Here is a 24,353-nt window from a genome sequence, read left to right as displayed (position 1 = left end):
AGAGAACAAAGAAAGGGAAGAAAAGCTAATGCGTGCCCAAGGGTGGCCAAACCAACACCAAATGCTAATTATTCACCCAAAATTATATATATTCTGCTTCTGGACATGATGCCCTTGCCTGCTGGTGAAAATATCAACAGAGACAGTTTCAGAACTCCTACTTCATGGGCTGAGCACTCTGGTGCACAAAATCTTTTACAACAGTAATACATAATCACTGCAAACAAATTAGGGGGAAAAAGATCAGCTAAATAAAAATCTACTAAATAGGGCGCCTGGGTGGCTCAGTGGGTTAAAGCCTCTGCCTTCGGCTCAGGTCATGATCCCAGGGTCCTGGGATCGAGCCTCACATTGGGCTCTCTGCTCAGCCAGGAGCCTGCTTCCTCCTCTCTCTCTCTCTGTCCACCTCTCTGCCTACTTGTGATCTCTGTCAAATAAATAAATAAAAAATCTTTAAAAAAAAATCTACTAAATATCATTAAATAGATATAACCACTGATCACGTTTCCTCTACAGCCTACATTTGTACCTATAGATGGATTTTTTTCTTTGCAAAAACTAGATTATATTTATATACTCTCTTCTATAGCCTGCTTTCCAAAAGAAAATATATCAACAATTTAATACGATGCCAACACACACAGGAAGTTTTGTATTTTAGCTACATTGCTATAAATCTTTTTTTAAAGATTTTATTTATTTGAGAGAGAGAGAATGAGAGAATGAGAGCGAGAGAGAGAGAGAGAAAGCATGAGAAGGGGGAGGGTCAGAGGGAGAAGCAGACTCCCTGCTAAGCAGGGAGCCTGATGCAGGACTCAGTCCTGGGACTCCAGGATCATGACCTGAGCCAAAGGCAGTTGCTTAACCAACTGTACATTGCTATACCCAGGCACTGTACATTGCTATAAATCTTAACATAACTAATAAGGATAATTATAAAATGTCACTCAGGACATGAAACCGTGAAAGGCTACTCAAGGTAACTAAGTCCACATTAATTATGGTAAACAAAGGACTAATCTTCCAGTAATTTTTCCCATTGAAAATGCAAGTTTCCTCCATAAATAAAGCAAAGTAATATTATGGGTTTCTACAGGCAGAGATAAAATATATTTAAGTTACCCAGACAAGCTTATGGCTTGGGAACCTATCAGAATTCAGAAAATTCTTTTTGTTGATAGGAGTGTATTTTTCTTTAAAAGTTAATACTTCAGGGGTGCCTGGATGGTTAAGCATCTGACTTTCGCTCAGGTCAGATCCCAGGGTTCTGGGATCAAGTCCCACATCGGGCTCCCTACCCAGCGGGAAGCCTGTTTCTCCCTCTGCCTGCCGCTCTCTATGCTTGTACACACACTCCCTCCCCCCATCAAATGAATAAATAAAATCTTTAAGAAAAAAAGTTGTCACTTCAATCAAGAAGAAATTATCATCACTGGGACATCTGAGTGGTTAAGGCACTGACTTAAGAAGAAAATACTAAACTATCTCAACTGGGGGTACCTGGGGGGCTCAGTCGGTTAAGGATCCATCTCTTGGTTTCAGCTCAGGTCAGGATTTTGGGGTCCTGGGTCAGCTCTGTGCTCAGTGTGGAGTCTGCTTGAGATTCTCTTTCCTTCTCCCTCTGCCCCCCTTGCTCATGCTGTCTCTCTCTCTCTCTCAAATAAATAAATCTTAAAAAAACAAAACAAAACAAAACAACCCTATCTCAATGGAAGAAATGATTAAAAAGACAAATGGGGAGGGCACCTGGGTGGCTCAGTGGGTTAAGCCGCTGCCTTCGGCTCAGGTCATGATCTCAGGGTCCTGGGATCGAGTCCCGCGTCGGGCTCTCTGCTCAGCAGGGAGCCTGCTTCCCTTCCTCTCTCTATGCCTGCCTCTCTGCCTACTTGTGATCTCTGTCTGTCAAATAAATAAATAAAATCTTAAAAAAAAAAAAAAAAGACAAATGGGGAACTCACAATTGGAAATCCACTCCATCAACATCATCTTCACCGTACAACACTGAGCAGAAGCCCTCTGCATCCCAGGTGATGTGGCAGGCCAGGCCTCCCCTGTGCTCCTTCACTGAGCTGGGCTCCACCATGCCCGTGTGACTGACAGGCTCTGTCATGCATGTGGTATTCCTACTCATGAGCACAGTGGCAAGTCTTGGGCTGAGGCAGGGAAGGGAGTCTTCCACCTCCTCCCAGCAGCATCTGAGACAGGGGGCCCCTCCCCCCTTCCTGAAACACCTGCTTCTCTTGGCTTCCAAGACACTGCACTTGCTCTATCTCTACCTCACTCTCGGGCTGCTCCCAGGTCATCTCTTCCCTCTAAATACTGGAGTGCCCCAAGGCTCACTCGTCCTTCCATTCTCCCTCTGGTTCCCTAGTTATATTCACTCCCTTGATGATCTGGTCTGGTTTTACAGCTTCAAATACCATCTATTGACTCAACTGTTCCCAAGTTCCTATCTCCTGTCTGGACCTCAGCCTTGAACTCCAAATCTGTATATCCGACTATCTACTTGACATTGCCCCTGGGAGGTCTAACAGGCACTGCAGACCTATTATTCCAATCTACTCTCACCCCATTTCAGTAAAGAGCACGACCAGAGGTCCAGCTGCTCATGTGGTAAACCCTGGAGTCATCGTCAACCCCTCTTTCTCTTTCTCATGCACACAGTGTCCCACAGTGCTACTACGTTCAAATAAAACTGCTAGAATATCAATCAGCTTTAAAAAGGAGGGAAGCGCTGACACTTACTACAGCATGGGTGAGCCTTAAAGACATAAAAGTAAATGAGAGCAGCTGGCACAGAGAGACAAATACTGTACATCCCACCGATATGAAGTACCAAGAACAGGAGAACTGACAGAGACAGAAGGTAGAAAAAAGGAAGTTTCCTGGGATTGGGAGGAGGGCGGAATGGAGGGTGTTGCTTAAAGGAGCAGGGTTTCAGTTTGGGAAGATGAGGACGTTCTGGAGATGGATGGCGCTGAGGGTTGTAGGCCAGTGTGAATACACCTAATGCCTCTGAGCCGTACACTGAGAAACGAGTCCAACCGCTTCCAGTCACCTCCTCTGCTGGCATTCTGTTCCAAGCTACTCTTGCTCGGATTAATTACTATAATAGCCTCTTAACTGATCTTCCTGTCCCACTCAATTAGGATTAGGTCTGTCTATACGCAACAACAACAAATGCAGTGGCTTAAGCAAGAGTGGTGTTTACTTCTTTCTTTTTTCTAAGGTTAAAAAATAAACCTAGGGTTCGGCAGTCCAGAGCTGGGATGGGGACTCCTGGGTACCACAAGGAGCCCAGTTCCCATCTTTCTGCTCTGCCTCCTCTCGCCATGCTGACATTCTTCACCGTCTCATACGTCAAAGGGCTAAAGGACCTCCAGCCATCCGCCTGCATCCTAGAGAGCAGCAAACTGGGGCAGCAGACTCATCCCAAACCTCTAGTTATATCTTCAGACCAGGACTTACTCAAGTGACCCCGGATGTAAGGAAGGCTGGGCGTATACTCCCTTTTCCGGGCACAGTATGCCTGAAAACAAAACAAAACAAAACAAAACAAAACAAAACAAAACAGAAACAAACCTGGAGTTCTATTGCTGAGGAAGAAGGGGAGACTGGATTTTGGGAGGCAACCAGCAGCATCTCCTCTCTCCCCTAGAGTCTACTTTCCACACAGGAAACGGTTATAAAACAGAAATCAGGTTACTGCACTCCCCTGCTCAAAATCGTCCAGTGGCTTTTCACTGCCATCAGAGGAAAATCCAGTCTTCGTTCTGTCCTACAACACCCTGCATGACCTGGGCCCTGACTGTTCTCTGAACACATCTCCTATCCTCCCCTCAGCTCTGGCTACCCTGCTTTCTTCCCGTTCCTCAGAAATTCTGAGCCCAGCTCCTGCCTCACATCTTGGCACAAGCCAGTTCCCACCACCTCAGGGTTTCTCCACATCAACATTATCGACATCTGGAGCCAGAGATGTCACTGTTGTAGCGGCGGAGAGGGGGTTCCTACTCGAGGCTGTGCATTGTCAGCAGCATCCCTGGTCTTGGAGAGATGCCAGCAGAACTGGCGGGAGGTGCGGTAACCACAGCCTCTCGGATCATACTGTTTGGAATACATTTTCAAATCGTTACTGTTTTTCTTGTTAAAGCAAAAAGAGGGCAATCCTTTCCTCCTAGGGTGACTTCTGAGAGATGAAGAGCCGCAGGAGAGCACGAGTAAGGCAGCAGAGGGGAGCTTTTGAGCAGCCACACTTCTGTTCCGTTGCAGGACTGAAATACAACCTGACAGGCTATGAGGAGAGAAATACCAAGATTCTGCCTTCTCCAAATAAATCTGAATGGAAAATCAGACAAATCGAAGAGCTTTGTGCTCCTGCAAACTTATTTCTTTCATGAGCTGGGGCCTGAGTCTGGTTACCTACTGTTCTATACTTCCTGCAAGAAACACCATCCCACCATGGGTGTACGTGTGTGGGATAGGAAGGTTGGGATAGTGGTCAGAAGCAGAGAGGGAGGGGGGCCTGGGTGGCTCAGTGGTTTGAGCCTCTGCCTTCAGCTTGGGTCATGATCTCGGGGTCCTGGGATGGAGCCCGACATCGGGCTCTCTGCTCAGTGGGGAGCCTGCTTCCCTCTCTCTCTGCCTGCCTCTCTGCCTACTTGTGATCTCTGTCTGTCAAATAAATAAATAAAATCTTAAAAACAAAAGAAGCAGAGAGGGAAACTGAGGTCTTCAGAGATGGCAAAAATTTGTCCTCCAAATATACAGTGAGTCAGTAAAATTCTAACTTCCTAGCATGCAAATTCAAACCTGCTCCTTCAAACCACTTTGAGTCCTCTGGGGTAAGAGTCAAGTTCTTCTCAATGAGGAAGACTCCTCTTACCCTATCCCTAGCATGGAAAAAACTGGGGGATGTCATTTTTGTGACAACTGAAAATACTTCCAGACGCTGCCAAGTGTCCTCTGAGGGACAGCCCACCCTGACCCAGTGGCGAATAGACTACTACTCTATCTGGAGCATACTTCCTCCTGGAATTCACACGGCTGTTGCTCTCACAGACTTTGCTCAAGAGTCCATCCTTTCCTCTTTCTCTCTCTTCCCTTATCCTTCGTTTTGCTTCACAGCAACCCCCCACTACCTGACATTACCTTTGCACGTGTTTTTTTACTGTTGTTATTGTTTTGGTTTTTTGTGCCTACTTCCCCACCTAGAGGCTAAGCTGGGTGAAGGTAGGATCTCCGTTTTGCTCTCTGTTGCGTTCTCAGTGCCTGGTGTACAGTAGACAATCCCTCCTGCATATCTGCTGAAGAAGCAGTTGCTACCCTCCACATAAAAGTGCCAAGTCAAGGGGCATCTGGGTGGCTCAGTCTGTTGAGCGTCTGACTCTTGATTTTAGCTTAGGTCATGATGATCTCGGGGTCCTGGGATTGAGCCTTGTGTTGGGCTCTGTGCTCAGTGCAGTCTGGTTGAGGTTTTGCTCTCTCAACCTCTCCCCCTGCTCACATGAGCTTTCTATCTCTCAAATAAATAAATAAATCTTAAAAAAAAAAAAAAAGCCAAGCCAGGAACAGCATGGTGACTACAGGGCTGAGGGCATCAAAAGTACCAGTAACTTTGTGCAAATGACATCTGATTCTTTCCCCCCAAACTCTTCCTGCTTTCCTTCCCTGGACAGCTCTTCTCCCACCAGCCCACAGACACCAGCTGCAAACCCTGAGATGACTTTAAGGGTGACAACACCAACAGGCATAGGGGAGATCACACCTACTGTGGAGAAAGGAAGTCTACGAACCACGCAAGGCTTTCCTGTAAGCAAAACACTCATGAATGAACAATCAGGTATAACACTTATTATACCTGTACTCTTATTCTTTTAAACTAAGAGCCAGTAGGTAGCGAATAGGTATTCTGTTTAGAGATATGCGTAAGGGAATAAAAAGATGTATTTTCCCTGTACGTTTCTGTGTGCGTGTCTATTTGCGGTTACCTGCATCAACACATTAAGACTATGAGCCACCCAGGCGCCCCCAGCCTGGAGCACTCTGGACTGTCCTCACTCAGCTCGGCCAGCTTGCTGCCAGCTGTTGGGTATTTTCTCCAGGAAGGGGGGTGGCAGCAGCTAGGTGAAGAGGAAAGCTGACCAAGGGACTGAGGTCTTCTCCAGGGGCTGGTGAGGCCTCAGGAGGCGTCCTGCAGTGAGCAGGAACTCACGGGGGTTCGTTCACATCAGGCTCTTTCTACTTTTCTGGCTCTGGGTATGTCAGCATTAGCTGGAGGGCCAGGAAGTGCAGTCTCACAGAGGAATGGACACGGCAAGTGAGCGCAAGGGCCTGAGGCAGTGGAGGGGCAGAAGACACAAGCCCTGTCTAGGCTGGTCCCAGGATTGCAGGCAAATGTCATTTAACACACATTCAGAATCTTGATTTGTAAAGACAAGGGAGGCTGCCAAAACAGGCTATTATCTAATCCTGTGAGATCTCACAAGCTGACCAGTAACCATAAACATTCAGAGTAAAGAATAATTCAGGAAACCTAGTTCTATGTAAAATTACACTCCACGGGGTGCCTGGGTGGCTCAGTGGGTTAAAGCCTCTGCCTTCAGCTCAGATCATGATTCCAAGGTCCTGGGATCGAGCCCCACATCGGGCTCTCTGCTCAGCAGGGAGCCTACCTACTTCCTCCTCTCTGTCTGCCTCTCTGCCTACTTGTGATCTCTGTCAAATAAATAAATAAAATCTTTTTTAAAAAAATAAAGAAATAAATAAAATAAAATTACACTCCATGAAACTCTTTTGTTTCTGTCTCCTTCTAATTAACCCACCAAACCTAGTACTCCCCTTACGGCCACTCATATCTTTTTAGCAAATATGAAATTTTAAGTCTTCTCCTCCTAAAGGAAAGCAACATTGCCATTTCAGTTACCAAAATTAGGAGCACTCCTACCTGCTTGTTGGGGGGTCCTGCCCGGGGGATGGGGTAGGTTCTCTTTTCTCATTTTCTTCCTAGATTCACTTTTATTTTCTTCGTTTTTCTGAAATATATCTGCTTTTCTTTTTATCACTACAACTCCCTCAATAATACTTCCTGTGATATTGTGATTTACAGTAAGAAATACCTACTTCGGTCTTCTTCCAAGGTTCCTGGCACAGAGCTCCTAAAACCCTTGGAATTTTCTGTGTGATAAGAGAGATAAAGTGTGGGGCGCCTGGGTGGTTCACTGGTTAAGCATCTGCCTTTGGCTCCGGCCCTGATTCCAGGGTCCTGGGATCGAGCCCCATATCGAGCCCCGCATCGAGCCCTGGCATTGAGCCCTGGCACTGAGCCCCAGCACCAGGCTCCCTGCTGGGCAGGAAGTCTGCTTCTCCCTCTCCCACTCCCCCTGCTGTGTTCCTTCTCACTGTGTCTCGTCGAATAAATAAAATCTTAAAAAAAAAAAAAGAGCAATAAAATGTGTTTTGTTATTCATAACAAGCCTCTCTAAACCAGACCTGAGTTTATGTCAATGAGGTGACTTTTGAGAAAAGCCCTAAGAAGGGCAGCTAATTGTCAGGGGAACCAACCACCGATTAGAGATTTAGAACTTTCAGGCCCACCCCTTTGGGAATGGGAGGGGTTAGAGGTCCAATCATTCACCAATAGCCAACAATCAAATCAATCACAGCCATAGAATGAAGCCTTGAGAAAGCCCAAAGGAGGGTTCAGAGGACTTCTGGGTGGGTGAACACGTGGAGGTGCGAGGACAGCCGTGTATCTGGAAGGCACAGAAGCTGCTGCCCCTTCCCATATACCTTGCCCTACGCATCTCTTTTACCTGGCTGTTCCTGAGTTATATCCTTTTATAATTCAGTAAGTAAAGTGTTTTTCTGAGTTCTGTGAGCTGCTCTAGCAAATTAAGGGAACCCCATGGTGGGGGTCATGAGATACTCTGCTTTATAGCCAGTTGGTACGAAGCATGGGTAATAAACACCCTGGCCTTGAAATTGGTGTCTAAAGGGGAGGAGGACACTCCTTTGGGGCTGAGCCCTTAAACTGTGGGGTCTGATCCTAGCTTCAGGGAAAGAGCGTCAAAATAGACCCAGAACTGCCTGGCATGAGAACCACCCTTACCCCACATCACACATTTGGTGATCAGAAGTGCCAGAAGTGGACTATTCTGTGAGTAGACAGAAAACAGAAGAGTCTTCCTAAACACTCCGAGTTCTGTTACAAGACCACTTTATATGCACAAATCCTCCACGGGATGGAATCATTTACGGGTTATTCCTGATACACTCCTCCTAAAAAAGTTTCTCGCTCCCTTTTTTTAAACTTGGAAAATATCCAAACACAAAAGGAGTATAACAAACCCTCATATACCAATCAAAGAGCTTCAATAACCACTAACATTTGCCATGTTTTTTTTTCACCCTTCTCCCCAACACCACCTTTTACTGCTGGAATTTTTTTTTTTAGATTTTATTTATTTATTTGACAGAGATCACAAGTAGGCAGAGAGGCAGGCAGAGAGAGAGAGGAGGAAGCAGGCACCCCGTTGAGCAGAGAGCCCGATTCGGGGCTCGATCCCAGGACCCTGGGATCATGACCTGAGCCGAAGGCAGAGGCTTTAACCCAGTGAGCCACCCAGGCACCCCTGGAATGTTTTGAAGCAAATCCCAATCAATCAAGACCTAGTACATGTTCAAACTTCCCAAATTATTATTATTATTATTATTTTTTTTTAAAGATTTTATTTATTTATTTGACAGAGAGAAATCACAAGTAGGCAGAGAGGCAGGCAGAGAGGAGGAAGCAGGCTCCCCGCTGAGGAGAAAGCCCGATGTGGGGCTTGAACCCAGGACCTGGGATCATGACCTGAGCCGAAGGCAGCGGCTTAACCCACTGAGCCACCCAGGCGCCCCCCAAATTATTTTTTTTAAAGATTTTATTTATTTATTTTACAGAGAAAGATCACAAGTAGACAGAGAGGCAGGCAGAGAGAGAGAGAGAGGGAAGCAGGCTCCCTGCCGAGCAGAGAGCCCAATACGGGACTCGATCCCAGGACCCTGAGATCATGACCTGAGCCAAAGGCAGTGGCTTAACCCACTGAGCCACCCCGGTGCCCCCAAATTATTTTTTTTAAAGATTTTATTTATTTATTTGACAGACAGAGATCACAAGCAGGCAGAGAGGCAGGCAGAGAGAGAGAGAGACAGGGAAGCAAGCTCCCTGCTGGGAAGATAGCCCAATGCAGGGCTCCATCCCAGGACCCTGGGATCATGACCTGAGCTGAAGACAGAGGCTTTAACCCCCTGAGCCACCCAGGCAACCCCCCAAATTATTTTTTGAAATGTATTTTTTTAAATGTACTTTTGTTTGAATTTCAATCCCCAAAAGCTCATCTTATTTGGTTGTCATATCTCTTTATATATATATATATGCATATATATATTTTTTTAATATTTATTTTTTTAAGTAATCTCTACACCCAACATGGGGCTCAAACTTATGACCTTGAGATTGAGTTGCATGCTCTTCTGACTGAGCCAGCCAGGCACCCCTGGTTGTCATATCTCTTAACTCTGTTTTTAGATGCCTTCTACCGCATTCTCTCTCTCTCTTTTTTTTTTCCTCATGCTATTTGACTTTATTAAACAAATCAGGTCAACTGCCTATAGAATATGCTACATTCTGACTTGTCTAACGGCTTCCTTGTCGTATTCTATGATTTGCTCCACTACACTTACTTCACTTAGACTGGGAATTTGTTCTAGAGGATCAATGAGATTATTTCAAGTCCCCTCCCACCCTGGGGAGAGGGGAAAAATAGAAGAATATACTATGGGGTACTATGTGGTTCTTAGGATTCATGATCAACTAACTGGTGGCCTAACTTTCAGTGATGCTGAGGTGGACCAATGGATTTGGGTGGAAAACGTCTGATCTTTCCCTTATGAACTTACCCAATGACATTTTTTTCCCTGATCCCTAATGTTAACTTTTTTAAATTAACATATAATGTATTACTTGCCCCAGGGGTGCAGGTCTGTGAATCATCAGGCTTACACATTTCATAGCACTCACCCTAGCACATACCCTCCCCAATGTCCATCACCCAGCTGCTCTATCCCTTCCCCCAACCCCAGCGACCCTGTTTGTTTCGTGAGATTAAGAGTCTCTTATGGTTTGTCTCCCTCCATATCCCATCTTGTTTCCCCAATGACCTTTTATCAACTGGTTTTATCCTCCTGGTTTACCACTTGCCTGAGTCAGTCAATTCATTATGGTGTGCAAAATGGTGATTTTCCTAATTGTATCATCCCTTCTACACAGAATACTTAGTTTCTTTTAAACAGAAGAAACTTCCCCCATCCATTAGGGCTATTTGGTTACCCTGAAAAACAGTTGTACAAGAGAAGCAGGAAATTCGCTTAATTCCTTATTTTTCTTTTAATTAGCAATTTTCAGAATCATGAGGTGGTTGCACAGTGTGTCTTGGCCAGTCAAAATCAAAGGATCCAATGCCTCCAGAGTGGCAGATGCCCTCTGGCCGCAGTGGCTTCCACCCACACAGAATGGGCTGGGCAGGCAGTGAATCTTGTTGTTCCACAATGAAGTTTACAAAATCACGCAAATTCTAACTGCTTAAATTATAGGTTCTTCTAAAGGCTAAAATCTGAAGACAATTTAGATAATAGAAGAGCCACCTCAATAAAAGAATAAGCCAAAAAGAGTGGCTAGAAATTAGCAACATCCTGAAAACTACAACTATATAAGCTTTTTATGAAGTGAACTTCAGTTTCTGATTAATAGCAACTTGGATTTTCATTTGGCACATACAGTTAGGAAATATTTACTCCACAATCTATTATGGAAGATCTACAAGTCAAAACAAGAAAGGAAAGAAAGAAGTAATACTGAATTTTACCTTTAGGCAAAAAAAAAAAAAAAAAAAAAAAAAAAAAGGAACATGCTAATTTAATTCCATTCAGGTTAATGAAAATCATATTTTGAATCCATCCCTAATATTTTCCATTACTGTTGCTTTACAGTATTTCTGGCATATATCTACCCAAAATAAATTATTTGATTCTTATGAATTAAGGTTCTTAAAAGTCAGTCAGTGGTCACAAATCAATTATTTCAAACAGATTCTCAGGTAATTACAAGGTACAAAAGACATCTGTAAGTGCATCAAACTGGAAGCCAAGGTTCAACTACATGAAGATTTGATTTAAACTCTGCCTGCCCATTTACAAGGTGATGATACTTGAAAAGCCACTGAGTTTGCCAGAACATATAAAATATAGTCCCCTTAAAGAACTACAACTCCTGGGATCCTTGTAGATGCCCTGAGCTTCTGGAAGGCAAAGCAATTGCCCAGAGGGCCACACCCTTCCAACCCTGAGGCCCCAGCGTGAGACCAGAGCCCGGAGCAGTCAGAGGGTAAAGGAGGCCAGGGGGAGAAGTGACAGCACCACTCACTGCACAGGGATCCTGTCCTGCTGTCTGCCCTCCACAAAGGCTGAGCCCACCCCCAGTACTCTCCCTTTTGCGGCTTCAGCCACAACAGATCCTCTCCGCTCTCTAAACACTCAGTTCATCTGGCCTCAAAACTCCGCAGTAGCTCTTTCCTCTGCCTGGGCTCCTGCTCCTGGTTATCAACAGGGTTTACTCCTTGACCTCCTTCAGGTCTTTATTCAAAAACAGAAACAAGAAGTTCCAGAGGAGTCTCTTCTGCTAAGCCCCACATCAGCAAACCAAGACTTAACACTTAACGGAACTGCAGTTTCAGCCTCCCCCAGGAATGAAACCTGTAACCTGTCAACTGGAATGACCTAGTCAGGTAATCCTGGAGATTACCTGGAGAGACGCCTTCCCTCTCCTACAGGAAGGTGGTCTTCACCAAACCAATCCACTCTGCTTGAAACTTTCTTTTCCTGCTTTTTGGCTATAAAGGCCTTTTATTCTTTTTTTTTTTAAGATTTTATTTATATATTTGACAGAGAGAGACAGCGAGAGAGGGAACCCAAGCAGGTGTAGTGGGAGAAGGAGAAGCAGGCTCCCCACTGAGCAGGGAGCCCAATGCGGGGCTCGATCCCAGGACTCTGGGATCATGACCTGAGCCAAAGGCAGACGCTTAACAACTGAGCCACCCATGCACCCCAAGACCTTTTATTTTGAACAGCTCGTTGGAATTCCTTTCTGTCTGCTAGATGGGATGCTGCCCGACTCATGAACAGCTGAACAGAGCCAATAAAATCTTTAATATTTACTCAGTTGAATTTTGTTTTTTAACGATTCAAATGTCACCTGAATGATGCCTTTTCCTTTTCTTTCTTTTCTCTCTTTTTTTTTTTTTTTTAAAGATTTTACCTATTTATTTGATAGAGACAGCGAGAGAGGGAACACAAGCAGGGGGAGCGGGAGAGGGAGAAGCAGACCTCCTGCGGAGCAGGGAGCCCGATGTGGGGCTCGATCCCAGGACTCTGGGATCATGACCTGAGCTGAAGGCAGCTGCCCAATGACAGAGCCACCCAGCTGCCCTGAGTGATGCCTTTTCTAATCCTCTTATCTAAGACTGTAGTCCTCTTTCATCTACCCGAAGGAGGAATTTCCATCTTGCTCACTACCGTAGGCTTTGTACTTGGGATAGTACCTGGTACAAATAAAGTGTGCAATGACTATCCGTGGAATGAAGGCAAGAATCACGAGCCAGTCTGATTCTTTTACTTACATTTCTACTGAAAAAGAATTTCATTTAAGACAAGTGACAGATGCTTGTGAAAAGAGGTAGATATTTGTGACTTTCGAATGAATAGAAAACCACGTTACAGGGCTGTCTATACTGCTTTAATACAAACTACATGGTTTAACTGAAAAGAATAACAGATTTCTCTGACAAATGATACTGAGGTAGATAAAAATCAAAGAGAAATCAGCCACTCAATTTAGCCAGCCTGGCATTTTACAGGAACACTGGAATTAACAACCACCTAACTACGACCAATGGAAGTGCTCCTAGACTCAGAGAAAAGACAGCAGGTCCCATGCAGTCTACTTCTAAAAAAATGTGTGGGTAGAGTATTCAACGCTTTGTATAGAGAACGAATTCAGTATGGGAAACCATATTTTTTTTTAAGATTTTATTTATTTGACAGAGAACACAAGTAGGCAGAGAGGCAGAGAGAGAGGGGGGAGCAGGCTCCCTGCTGAGCAGAGAGCCTGATGTGGGGCTCAATCCCAGGACCCTGAGATCATGACCTGAGCCGAAGGCAGAGGCTTAACCCACTGAGCCACCCAGGTGCCCCTGGGAAACTCTATTTTTCCTGAATTCACATTCTGGCTGGACTGACAGTTTGAGACTTATACAAAGGAATTCCCATGAAGCAATTAATTGTGATCACATTTCCTATTTTGACAAAATCCCAGTTCATATACAAATAAACTGTGTATTTTTTGTGAAGATTTACTTATTTATTAGAGAGAGAGAGAGAGAGAGAGAGTAAGCGAGCAGATAGGTGGGAGGGGCAGAAGGAGAGGGAGAATCTCCAGCAGATTCCATGCTGAGAGTGAAGCCCGATGTGGGGCTTGATCCCAGGACCCCAAGATTATGAGCCAAGCAGAAACCAAGACTCAGACGCTTCCTTAACTGCGCCACCCAGATGCCCCCATATATTTTCTATAAATCCAGACTAGGACAAATCCTACATAAACTGTCACCTGGCTTACCCAAAGGTTCTTCATTACTCCAAGTGTATTTGCCGGATACCCCACTCCCTACTCCGATGTCCCATTCCAGGCACAAGGTCCCCTTGGCTTTTATGATGAAAAGGCCCTGGCAGTTCCTACATTAGGCAGGAAATACTGCTGCTGCCTTACAAGGGAGGCGCCTACTTCAAGAACCAGGATAGAAATGAGCAGAGCAAATGTCCTGGGAGTGGTAATTTTTTCCACCTAAAAGGGTTTCAGTTACAAGAATAATTTACTGGGGTGCCTGGGTGGCTCAGGAGGTTAGACATCTGACTCTTGATTTCAGCGGAGGTCATGAACTCAGGGTCGTGAGACTGAACCCTGCCTCTGGCTCTAGGCTCAGCACAGAGTCTGCCTGAGATTCTCGTCCTCTCTGCCTGACCCTCATCACCCTGCACTAGCGTGCTCTCACTTAAAAAATAAATAAATAAATAAATAACTTGCTCAACATCTCTCTCTGATGTTGGGTTTATACATAATTGTGCTCTGTACTTCAAAGAAGGGCTCACAGCACTTTCAAGCCATGTTGGAAGCAGTAAGAATGTTGATGGCAACTAACTGGGTACAGCCTTTCAGACACACTAACCACATCAGATTATCACAAGAACTTGGACAGTGGGTGGCAATTCCATTTTATTTAATTTTTATTTTTATTTATTTTTTAAAGATTTTACTTGTTTATTTGAGAAAGAGAGCGAGAGAGCATGCACACAAGCAGGAGTGGCAGAGGAAGAAGGAGGAGTAGCCTCTCTGCTAAGCAGGGAGCTCTATGTCAGGCTGGATCCCAGAACCCTGGGATCATGACCTAAGCTGATGGCAGACACTTAGCCGACTGAGCCACCCAGGTGCCTGATTTTATTTCATTTCTTAAATATTTTTTTAAAGTAATATCTAACCCCATCATGGGGCTCGAACCCACAATCCCAAGATCAAGAGTCTTAGGCTCTTCCAACTGAGACAGCCAGGAGCCCCGATAATTCCATTTTATAGATGGGCAAAGTGAGGCTTAGAGAAGTTGGGAGATTTGCTCAAGGCCAGACAGATGGTAAGAAGTATAGAGTCATTTTCTAAACCCAGATCTTCTGACTCCATGTCCTGTAACAGTGTCACAGGTGCCCGTTACCTAGTGAAACACCATGGTCACAGCTCATCTCTCTCAAAGTTTAATTTTTTTTTTTTAAAGATTTTATTTATTTATTTGACAGAGAGATCACAAGCAGGCAGAGAGGCAGGCAGAGAGAGAGGAGGAAGCAGGCTCCCTGCTGAGCAGAGAGCCCGACGCGGGGCTCGATCCCAGGACTCCGAGATCATGACCTGAGCCGAAGGCAGCGGCCCAACCCACTGAGCCACCCAGGCACCCCCTCAAAGTTTAATTTTAACAGTAAGATTGTGAGGGTGAAGCAGCAGGGTAAGGGCAAAGTCACTAACAAGTACAGACAAGACAGGACCCATGTACACCTGCCTTTTCCAGAGCATGGAATGAGCAACCAGAATTCCTAGAGATATGCACTGGGATCAATAAGCACATCCCAAACCTGACTGTAAGTAAGGAACATGAAAAGCATCTTTGGCCCCTCCCCCACCAGAGGTAGGATCAGTGCTTTCTTTTAGGTTTAAAATGGTCAAGCATTTGAGGGGCACTTGGGTGGCTCAGTTGGTTAAACATCTACCTCTGGTTGGGGGTTGAGCCCCATGTCAGGCTCCCTGCTCAGCAGGGAGTCTGTTTCTCCCTCTCCCTCGGCCCCTCCCCTCTGCTCTGCTCTTTCTCTCTTTTTTTTTTTAAGTGTTATTTTGTATTTTTTTTATTAAAGATTCTATTTATTTATTTGACAGACAGAGATCACAAGCAGGTAAAGAGGCAGGTGGAGAAAGAGGAAGGGAAGCAGGCTCCCTGCTGAGCAGAGAGCCCGATGCGGGGCTTGATCCCAGGACCTTGGTATCATGACCTGAGCCGAAGGCAGAGGCTTCAACCCACTGAGCCACCCAGGCGCCCCATGCTCTTTCTCTTTCTCTAATACATACATAAAATCTTAAAAAAAAAAAGGGGGGGGGGTTCACTTATTTGAACACTGAGTTCAGGGCTTTCCTCACTCACAGCCCTGGATAAGCTCCTCAGCAGAGGTCCATACCTAGCCAGTCAAGTTCAGCATTTTTAGGCCCCACGGATGAACGTTAGAGTCTCTCAGGGCCCTCCTGATAAAACCCTAAAAAAACCAACAGGGAAAAACCCAAATGGCCAGCTATTCCATCTGAACTGGTGAATATTCTAAGAGTGAGACCCTTATTGGCCCATGGCAGCACATAAATTCCAGAAACAATAAACACTGCTTTGTGGAAAAGGCAAGCAGGCCTACACTAGGCAATCACATTTTAGAATTTACTTATAAGTCAGCTGTTTGAAACTCAGAATACACCCATAGATTCTAAAACTCATCAAAGCACTTAGTTTCCAGTCTAGCCTCCAAAGACTGTTTAGCCTATTATGTACAAAAACATGGTAATATTCCAGCTATCCTAATCACATTTCAATGGCGAAAGCCAAGTCAAAGTTCCAAACCACATCAATTAGAAATATTTCTCCTTCTCAGCTCAAGTGGTCCATGCTGGTCTCAAGAAAGCAGAAGGGCCAAGAGAGGGGCAACTTCAGCCCAGTGGCTTCCTAAAACCCCCAGTCCTCAGGGTCGGTTCATCCTGTTCTAGTGGTCCCGACCTGGGGAACGAGGGTGCTGGCCGGACAGGGCGAGAATGCAAAAGGCCATGCATGTCTAGCTCTGTCTCCACCAGCACCTGGAAGCGTGGCCTGAAAAAGAGCTCAACGATGTTCAGGTTAAAATAAAAGCATTTAGTCTTATTTTTCAAATACTCTTGCTTGAAATTTTAAATAAAACTGAAAGCGCTGACATCACGACAGGACGAGAGCTGTTAACAGGCTGGGTCTAATAGCCTATAACCCTTTCTGAGAGGGCAGAGTCCCTAACTGCTGTCTTGCTACATCTCTGCAAAGCAGCAGGCAGGCACACTGGTGGCTGAACAATGCAGTCCTTTCCATAAAGCAAACAGAAACGAAAGCTGTCCACTTGTGCACGCGCACGTGTGTATCCAGATGGTAGTCTGGGATGGCACACGCCGGCCAGCTAACGGCTGCCACTTCTGGGAAACGGAAAGGGATGGGAAAGTAAATCAGCAGTTTTGGGAAACAGGACAAGATGGGAGAGAAAGTCAGCAGTTTCACGTTTCACCCTTTGAATTTTTTTTGAGAAGTGCATTAAAAAAAAAATTTGCTTTGTGCATGCTTTACATGTGTTAACTCCAAAAACACTTTACACAAGCCATTTTAAAAACACTTCAAAATGGTAATTTCTCTAAATATAAAATGTGATAATAGAAATAATCAGAAATTTAAAATATACTTGGGATAGATTCAAAACAGAATGACCCAAGGAGGTTCTACCAGCGGGTTCAGCAAACAACAGCCCATGGGCCAAATCCAGTTCAACAGACAGGTCCACAAGGTAAGACTGGTTTTTACTTTTTTTTTTTTTGTAAAGATTTGAAAAATTTATTTATTTGACAGACAGACTTCATAGAGAGGAGAAAGCAGGCTCCCCATTGAGCAGAGAGTGGGATGGGATGCGGGGCTAGATCCCAGGATCCTGGGATCATGACCTGAACCAAAGGCAGAGGTTTTAACCCACTGAGCCACCCAGGTGCCCTTGGTTTTTACATTTTTAAAGGGTTATTTTAAAAAAAGAAGATACGAGAGACCACATGTGGTCCACAATTCCTAGAATTTACTATTTGCTCTAAACAGAAAAAGTCTGATGATCCCCAATTTACACCAATAATACTGTGTCTTTTCAAGTATGGTTTTTTTTTTTTTTTTTTTTTTGAAGCAGGCTCTGTGCCCAGCATTGGGGCTTGAACTCATGACCTTGGGATGGAGAACTACATGCTCTACTGACTGAGCCAACCAGGTGCCCCTCGAATATAGTTCTAAATTCTCTTGGAAATACCTTCAAAATCACTTTTAAACATGATAAAAATTAGTCATATTACTTAACAGCTTACCTATTCCCCCCCTTAAACCCACAGCAGTATAAATTAGCTTGCTCAGCTACCCAGGCCATCAGAGTTGGCTCAGACGTGATTTCCTAAAATCAAATTCAGCCCCAGGATGGGAAAGAGACATTCTCCTAGCATCCAGGAAATTAACCTCTGATGTGCTGCTAAAATGTACAAGGACTCAAGACATCAAACTCAGAAGAACTCTCTGAGAAGATAACAATAATTTTTTAAAATTTAGCAGTTACACCAGTGACACTAATCTAGCAGATTAGTTGGCAGTTGAATAAATGATTTCCTAAATGAAGGAAGGAAAAAGGTCAACTTTATTCTGAACAAAATCTATATTCTAATCTTACATTCTAACCTAGAGCCCTGAAAGAGGGAGGATACTTCATTTTGATTATGAAAGACCCTAAGAAATGTACTGAGGAAGAATCAGACTCAACCAAATGGGAACAACTGTGAATGCAGAAGTGGAAAAATAATTTATCCTGTAAATATGTGTGAACTTTCTACATTAAACCAGTGGTTCTAGAGAATGCCAATTCACAAAGCTCATAATCATATTTCGAAATCTCAGTCCCCACTAGATACTTTTAGCAGGATGTTATTTGGAAATAAAGTTTCACTTTCAAAATGTAAAGAACATAAAGTACAGGCTGATTTGCTCGTTTGTTTCACAGTCTTTGAACCTACTCCACTTGAGTCGAGAGCAATTCAGAACCCATTTCTCACCAAGGACAGAGTAACAACAGAAAGAAGATGGGAGATCATCTTCCCATTTGGGAAGCCATGAAGACGACACTCTCACTTACCTCTGGGACACATTCTCCTACCCAAGTATCACAGACAAGATACTCTACCTCAATGTCCTGGAGGCTGAACTCCTTCTGGTCTGTAAAGTTTGCCGCCCCGGCACTGAGTTCCATCAGCATCTTGGCGATCTCCGGCTTTATGGCGGAAGTCAGCCGACTGGCCGCTTCCATGACGTGCTCCTGCACGTCTTTAAGCTGCATGGCGGCCTTGGAGTAGTGCGAGTTCCTGAACACAGTGCTGAAAAGATCCGTGAGGAAGGTGCTGGCCCGGCAGAAGACGTTGAGGGCGTCCAGGTACTTGGAGATGCCCTGCTGGATGTCGGCGATGGGAGTGGAGTGGGGCACGGCATGGTGGCAGCTGCCTGCGGCGGTCAGACTGCCCAGGGGAGCTGTGGGGGCCGCTGACGCCAGGGGAGCACTCAGCGCTCGGCCCAGCTCAGGCAGCGGGTACTGCTGGTGCTGCTGCACCTTCTGCTTGGACCCGCCAAGCAGGAAGCGCCGCTTATAGTCCATTTTACTGTCCTGGGCGCTGCAGCAATACATGCGGGAGCGGGAGCTGTCCCAGGGACCGCGGGCGGGGCAGGGTTCGGATTCCTCTTTTTCCCCCCCGAGACCGTAGCTAGGTATAAAAATAGTGAAGTTCTGCAAATCTAAGTTTTGAAAAAGGCATTTCCATGAGGCAGGAGCCCATGTGATCCAACGTCAGTGGGAGAACAACAGGTTTAGATGATGAATGTTTTCAGGGTAGGCGGGAGGACCTCTGACCAAAAAATAAAAGTGTGTCTGAAATGCTGTGTAAGAACTGTTAGCATTCCACTCTCTTAATAAAAAGATATGCTTGTGGACAAAAATGTTTACCTATCATTGCTTTGCAAAAGAATATTTCGATACTCGTATTTACAACGGCAGAAAAATAACTTAACTTTAAAAAATGTAATATAATGTATCTTCAGTATACCAGAAAAATTAGAGCCTCAAAACCCACAAGCTGATCAACAGCGATTTAAAAAGCAGTACGGTGACTTCACACGAAGTCCTTGGGAGGGAAGATCAAACACTGCGTTAGTTTGACAGAGCCCGCCTGCCAAATCCATTCACCCACAAATCTTCTTCTCAATGCAAAAAATTTCCAAATTTCCTTTACTGTTTTCTGAAAACAAGTGTTTTTCCTAAAAATGCCATTTGTTATTCTAAGTCTTCTCCTCCTTTCCTTCTGTTTGCTGAGGTAGCAGTTTCCTTGTAACAGTAATAAAAGGTGCTTCCAAGACTGGGTTGGCCCTCAGTTGTAAAGTCTGAAGCAAGAATTCGCAGATGTATTTGTAAGGCCTCTAAGTCATTTCCTGTGGGGGGGGGGGGATAAGATAAAGTTAAGAAAATTACAGGATGAGAAGTAATTCTGAAACATTAACCCCTGAAATGCTACAATCCACAAAGGTGGGCTTGAAGTGAGAAATCATCTATAACCTTACCAAAGCAGGTATGACAGTGAGAGTCCAACTACGACATGACGACTACTAGAAAATTCCTCAAGCTGTACAAAAATAGTGCAATGAAAAAGGTCTGATTCCACACCAACCACTCCAAAGCTGAGGCGAGCGGGGCCTGGACCTGAGTTTGTGTTCGGCATACACCCTTGATTCCTCCTCAAAGAGCTCATAAATCCCCAAGAGGCTCAGGAGAGCACCCAGATCGTGGGGAGGGCCGCCAATAACGACAGCTCTCCTAACACTTAAGAACTGGAACAGAGAGGGAGAAATCGGGAAGGTTGTGATAAAGGAAATGTTACTCTGAGGGAGGCCTTGACCTTGGGATAGGTTTTGACAAGTGCAAAAGGGATGGGTGGGGCTCCCCAGGTCAAAGCACCACCACAGATGGCAAGACCCTGAAGCAGGATGGCATGGGGTCTGCTCAGGACTCCCAGCTTGGCCAAAGTGCTGTGCACGAACAGAGCCTGCAGTGAGTGGCTGACAGGAGGTCTGCAGGGAGGATTCTCCTTACCCTCACCCTGGTTCCTTTTGGATGTCCAAAGAGAAAGAAGCCTAGCAGGGTGTGCTTGTTCCTACCCCCAGGGGTAGCTCCTGTGGAACCCCTGGCTCTGGACAGGTGCCAAGAGCAACATCTGGACAGCTCCAGTTATAGCTGGCGATACCTCCCACAGTGGAGTTGTGGGGTTCTTCTCACAGAGCTCCTGTCAGGATTCCCACTTGCCTGAACTCTCTGTTCTCCCAAACATAACAAGAGTTCAAGTCTATTTTACTCAGTGTTATATTTAGTCTACACTGAACTTCAAACCACGTGCTAGCTGAATATAGTCTGGCCTACTTATTGACAACTAGGTTTTCTTCCCTTCCACCTTCCTTTTTTTTTTTTTTTTTAAAGATTTTATTTATTTATTTGACAGAGAGATCACAAGCAGGCAGAGAGGCAAGCAGAGAGAGGAGGAAGCAGGCTCCCTGCTGAGCAGAGAGCCCGATGCGGGGCTCGATCCCAGGACTCTGAGATCACGACCTGAGCCGAAGGCAGCGGCTTAACCCACTGAGCCACCCAGGCGCCCCTCCACCTTCCTTTTTGATTAAAAAAAAAAAAAAATGCAAGTCACACGTTGTCACCCATCATGGCCGCCTACCACGCCTCTATAATCGCACAAGGAACCCAGGAAAGCAGGGGGGTTAAAAGAGCATGATGGGAGAGATACAAACACATACTCCAAAAGTGTGGTAACCCTAACCCAGGGAGCATGGAAATGCAACTCAGCGGGCTGTCGTTGGCAGTTCTGCACTTAAGGGACTCGTAACTCACAAGAATTTCATCAACTTTTCGTGAAACAACATATCAAAAGGCTACTTGTAAGAAATCTGTCCCCAAAAGGTCTTTTTTCAAATTTATGATAATAACAAAATCTTCTCTACCCCTACCCAAACGCTGTACTATAATCAATGTAGCTTTACAAATTCTGCTGTACAACAGAAGACCTCAACAGGAACGGTGCTCATACAGAAAGTGTGAAGTTCGTGAAAGAAAACCATTGCCTTGAGCTGACTGGCGTGAGAATCTGGAGCGGTCCTGAGGAACACTCCTTCTTCTGTGTTGCACGCTGCTGCCTCTGGCCCTGACAGTCCACTCCCACCGCTCTGTTAGTTGGTCCTAAAAGGCTGAGTAAGACCCACATACTGACCTAATTTTAAAGAATGCAGCATAACATTATACTTTTCTTCCTTTTATGTATTTCCAAAATTTATGTGAATGAAACTTATAATGCTTAAAAATAAACTATGTCACCAAATTCACTTACAAATTCAAAATCAAAATGTGAACCACCATTTTACTGGAAATGGGCAAATTGATCCTAAAATTCATACAGTAATGCAAGGGACCCATGATGGCCAAAATGTATACCAGAAAAAAAAAAGATGCTGGAGGACTCACAGCTCCTGATTTGAAAACCTACTACAAAGCTGTAATAATCAGTGGCATACTGCATCATGAAAGATACACAAATCAAGAAATATAAATGAGAGTCCAGGATATACCATACAATTATGGTCAACTGATTTTAGACAAAGATGCCAAAACCACTCAGTGGGTAAAGAATAGTTTTTCAATACATGGTGTTAGAAAAACTAGATATCCACATGCAAAAAATGAATGTGGACCCCTACCTATATCATATGCAAAAAATAATTCAAAATGAATCAGACTTAAAAGAAAGAACTCAAACTATGAGACTCAGAAGAAAACACAGGTGAAAAATCTTTGTGCTCTTAGGTTAGGCAATGGTTTCTTAGATACGGCATCCGAAGTACAAACAAACAAAAAATAGGTGAATTGAACTTCATCAAAATTAAAAATATTTTGGGGTGCCTGGGTGGCTCAGTTGCTTGGGCATCTGAGTTTAGCTCAGGTCATGATCTCATGGTCCCGGGATGGAGCCCTATGGCAGACTCCATGCTCAGCAGAAGTCTGCTTGGCCCTCTGTCCCTCTCCCTGCTCATCCTCTTACTCTAAAAATAAATAAATAAAATCATTTTTTAAAAATTAAAAACATTTTGTGCATCAAAGTTCACTATCAAGGGGAAGGGGCAAGCTATAGTATGGACAAAAATATTTGAAAACCTGGGGTACCTGGGTGACTCAGTCAGTTAAGCATGGGACTCTTGGTTTTGGCTCAGGTCATGATCTCAGGGTCCTGGGATCGAACCCCGCACTGAGCTCTGCACTCAATGGGGAGCCTGCTCGAGATTCTCTCTCCCTCTCCCCCTGCTAGCACACATGCACATGTGCTTGCTCTTTCTCTCAAATAAATAAATCTTTAAAAAATATATTGGAAAACCATACAACTATTCAAGTTCTAGTACCCAGAATACACAAATTCAATTCAACAAAATAACTTAATTAAGGAGCGCCTGGGTGGCTTAGCCGGGTAAGTGTCTGACTCTTGGTTTCAGGTCAGATCATAATCTCAGGGTCCTGAGATTGAGCCCTGCATTAAGCTCCATGCTTAGCAGGGATTCTGCTTGAGATTTTCTTCCTCTCCCTCTCTCTTCCCCTCTCCTGTCTGCATGTTCTCTCCCTCTCTTCCTCCAAAATAAATCTTAAAAGCAAATGAAAAGATACACAACAGGGTGGGTCATCAAGACAATACAAATCAAAACCATTTCATACATGCTGGGATAGCTGTAATAAAGACAAAACAAAAAACCAAATAAATGTGGGCAACATTGTGGAGAAACTAGAACTCTCGTACATTGCTGGTAGGAATGTGGAATGACGCAGCCACTGTGAAAAGCAGTTCGGCAGTTCCTCAAAATGTTCAAGAGAGTTGGCATATGACTCCAAAATTCCACTCCTAAGTATGTACCCAAGAAACCTGAAAACAGGTTCACATAAAAACTTGTACGTAACAACTAAATACAATCATAAATGAAAAACTTGTACATGAATGTCCATGGTATTATTCATAACAGCCAAAAAATGCAAACAACCCAAATGTCTATCAACTGATAAATGGATTAAAAAAAAAAGTGGTGTAGTCATACAGCATTATTCAGCCATAAAAAGGAATGAAATACTGATTAATGCTATACTGTAGATGAACCTTGAAAATACATGATAAATGAAAGAAGCCAGACACAGAAGGCCATATAATGTGAGACTCCACTGACATCAAACCTTCAGATAAAGCAAAACCACAGAGTCAGATAAAAGTAGATTAATGACTGCCATGAGTTGAGGAGAGGAAAGGAATGGGGAATGACCGCTAGTTAACACAGAGTTTCTTCTTGGGGTGATATGGATGTTCTAGAATTAGATGGTGGTGATGGTCATACAATTTTGTTAATACACAAAACCCACTGAATTTCACACTTTAAAATAGTAATTTTTTTTTTAAAGATTTTATCTATTTGAGAGAGTAAGCAGGCACACAAGTCGGTGGGGGTGGGGGCGGTGAGGAGCAGAAGGAGAGGGAGAAGCAAACTCCCTGCTGAGCAAGGAGCCCGATGTGGGGCCCAATCCCAGGACACTGGGATCATTACCTGAGCCAAAGGCAGATGCTTAACTGACTGAGCCACCCAGGAGCCCCAAAATGGTAAATTTTATGGCATGTGTATTATGTATCAATAAAAAAAGAGAAATAGGAAAACATATATACTACTGGCCTCCAGAAATGTTTTAGAATAGATGAACAAAAGTCTGATATGCTATTTCTGAAAAATGACCCACTGGTTACTGGGCAGATCTGCAGC

At 44.4% G+C, this 24,353-nt stretch overlaps 1 protein-coding gene across 3 annotated transcripts in view; it reads right to left on the bottom strand.

The window, feature by feature from the left end:
* GARRE1 (granule associated Rac and RHOG effector 1) overlaps positions 1–24,353 on the bottom strand; it is an 83,524-nt gene that overhangs the window by 34,356 nt on the left and 24,815 nt on the right. For all 3 annotated transcript variants that reach the window (XM_047710617.1, XM_047710616.1, XM_047710615.1), the window contains one exon: positions 18,658–19,949. In XM_047710617.1, the coding sequence (XP_047566573.1) occupies positions 18,658–19,152 (495 nt within the window). In that variant the 5' untranslated portion in view covers positions 19,153–19,949. The remainder of the gene's footprint in view (positions 1–18,657; positions 19,950–24,353) is intronic.

This window comes from Lutra lutra, chromosome 17, assembly GCF_902655055.1.
Source record: "Lutra lutra chromosome 17, mLutLut1.2, whole genome shotgun sequence".
Lineage (NCBI taxonomy): Eukaryota > Metazoa > Chordata > Mammalia > Carnivora > Mustelidae > Lutra > Lutra lutra.
This window is presented reverse-complemented; position numbering and strand designations above follow the sequence as displayed.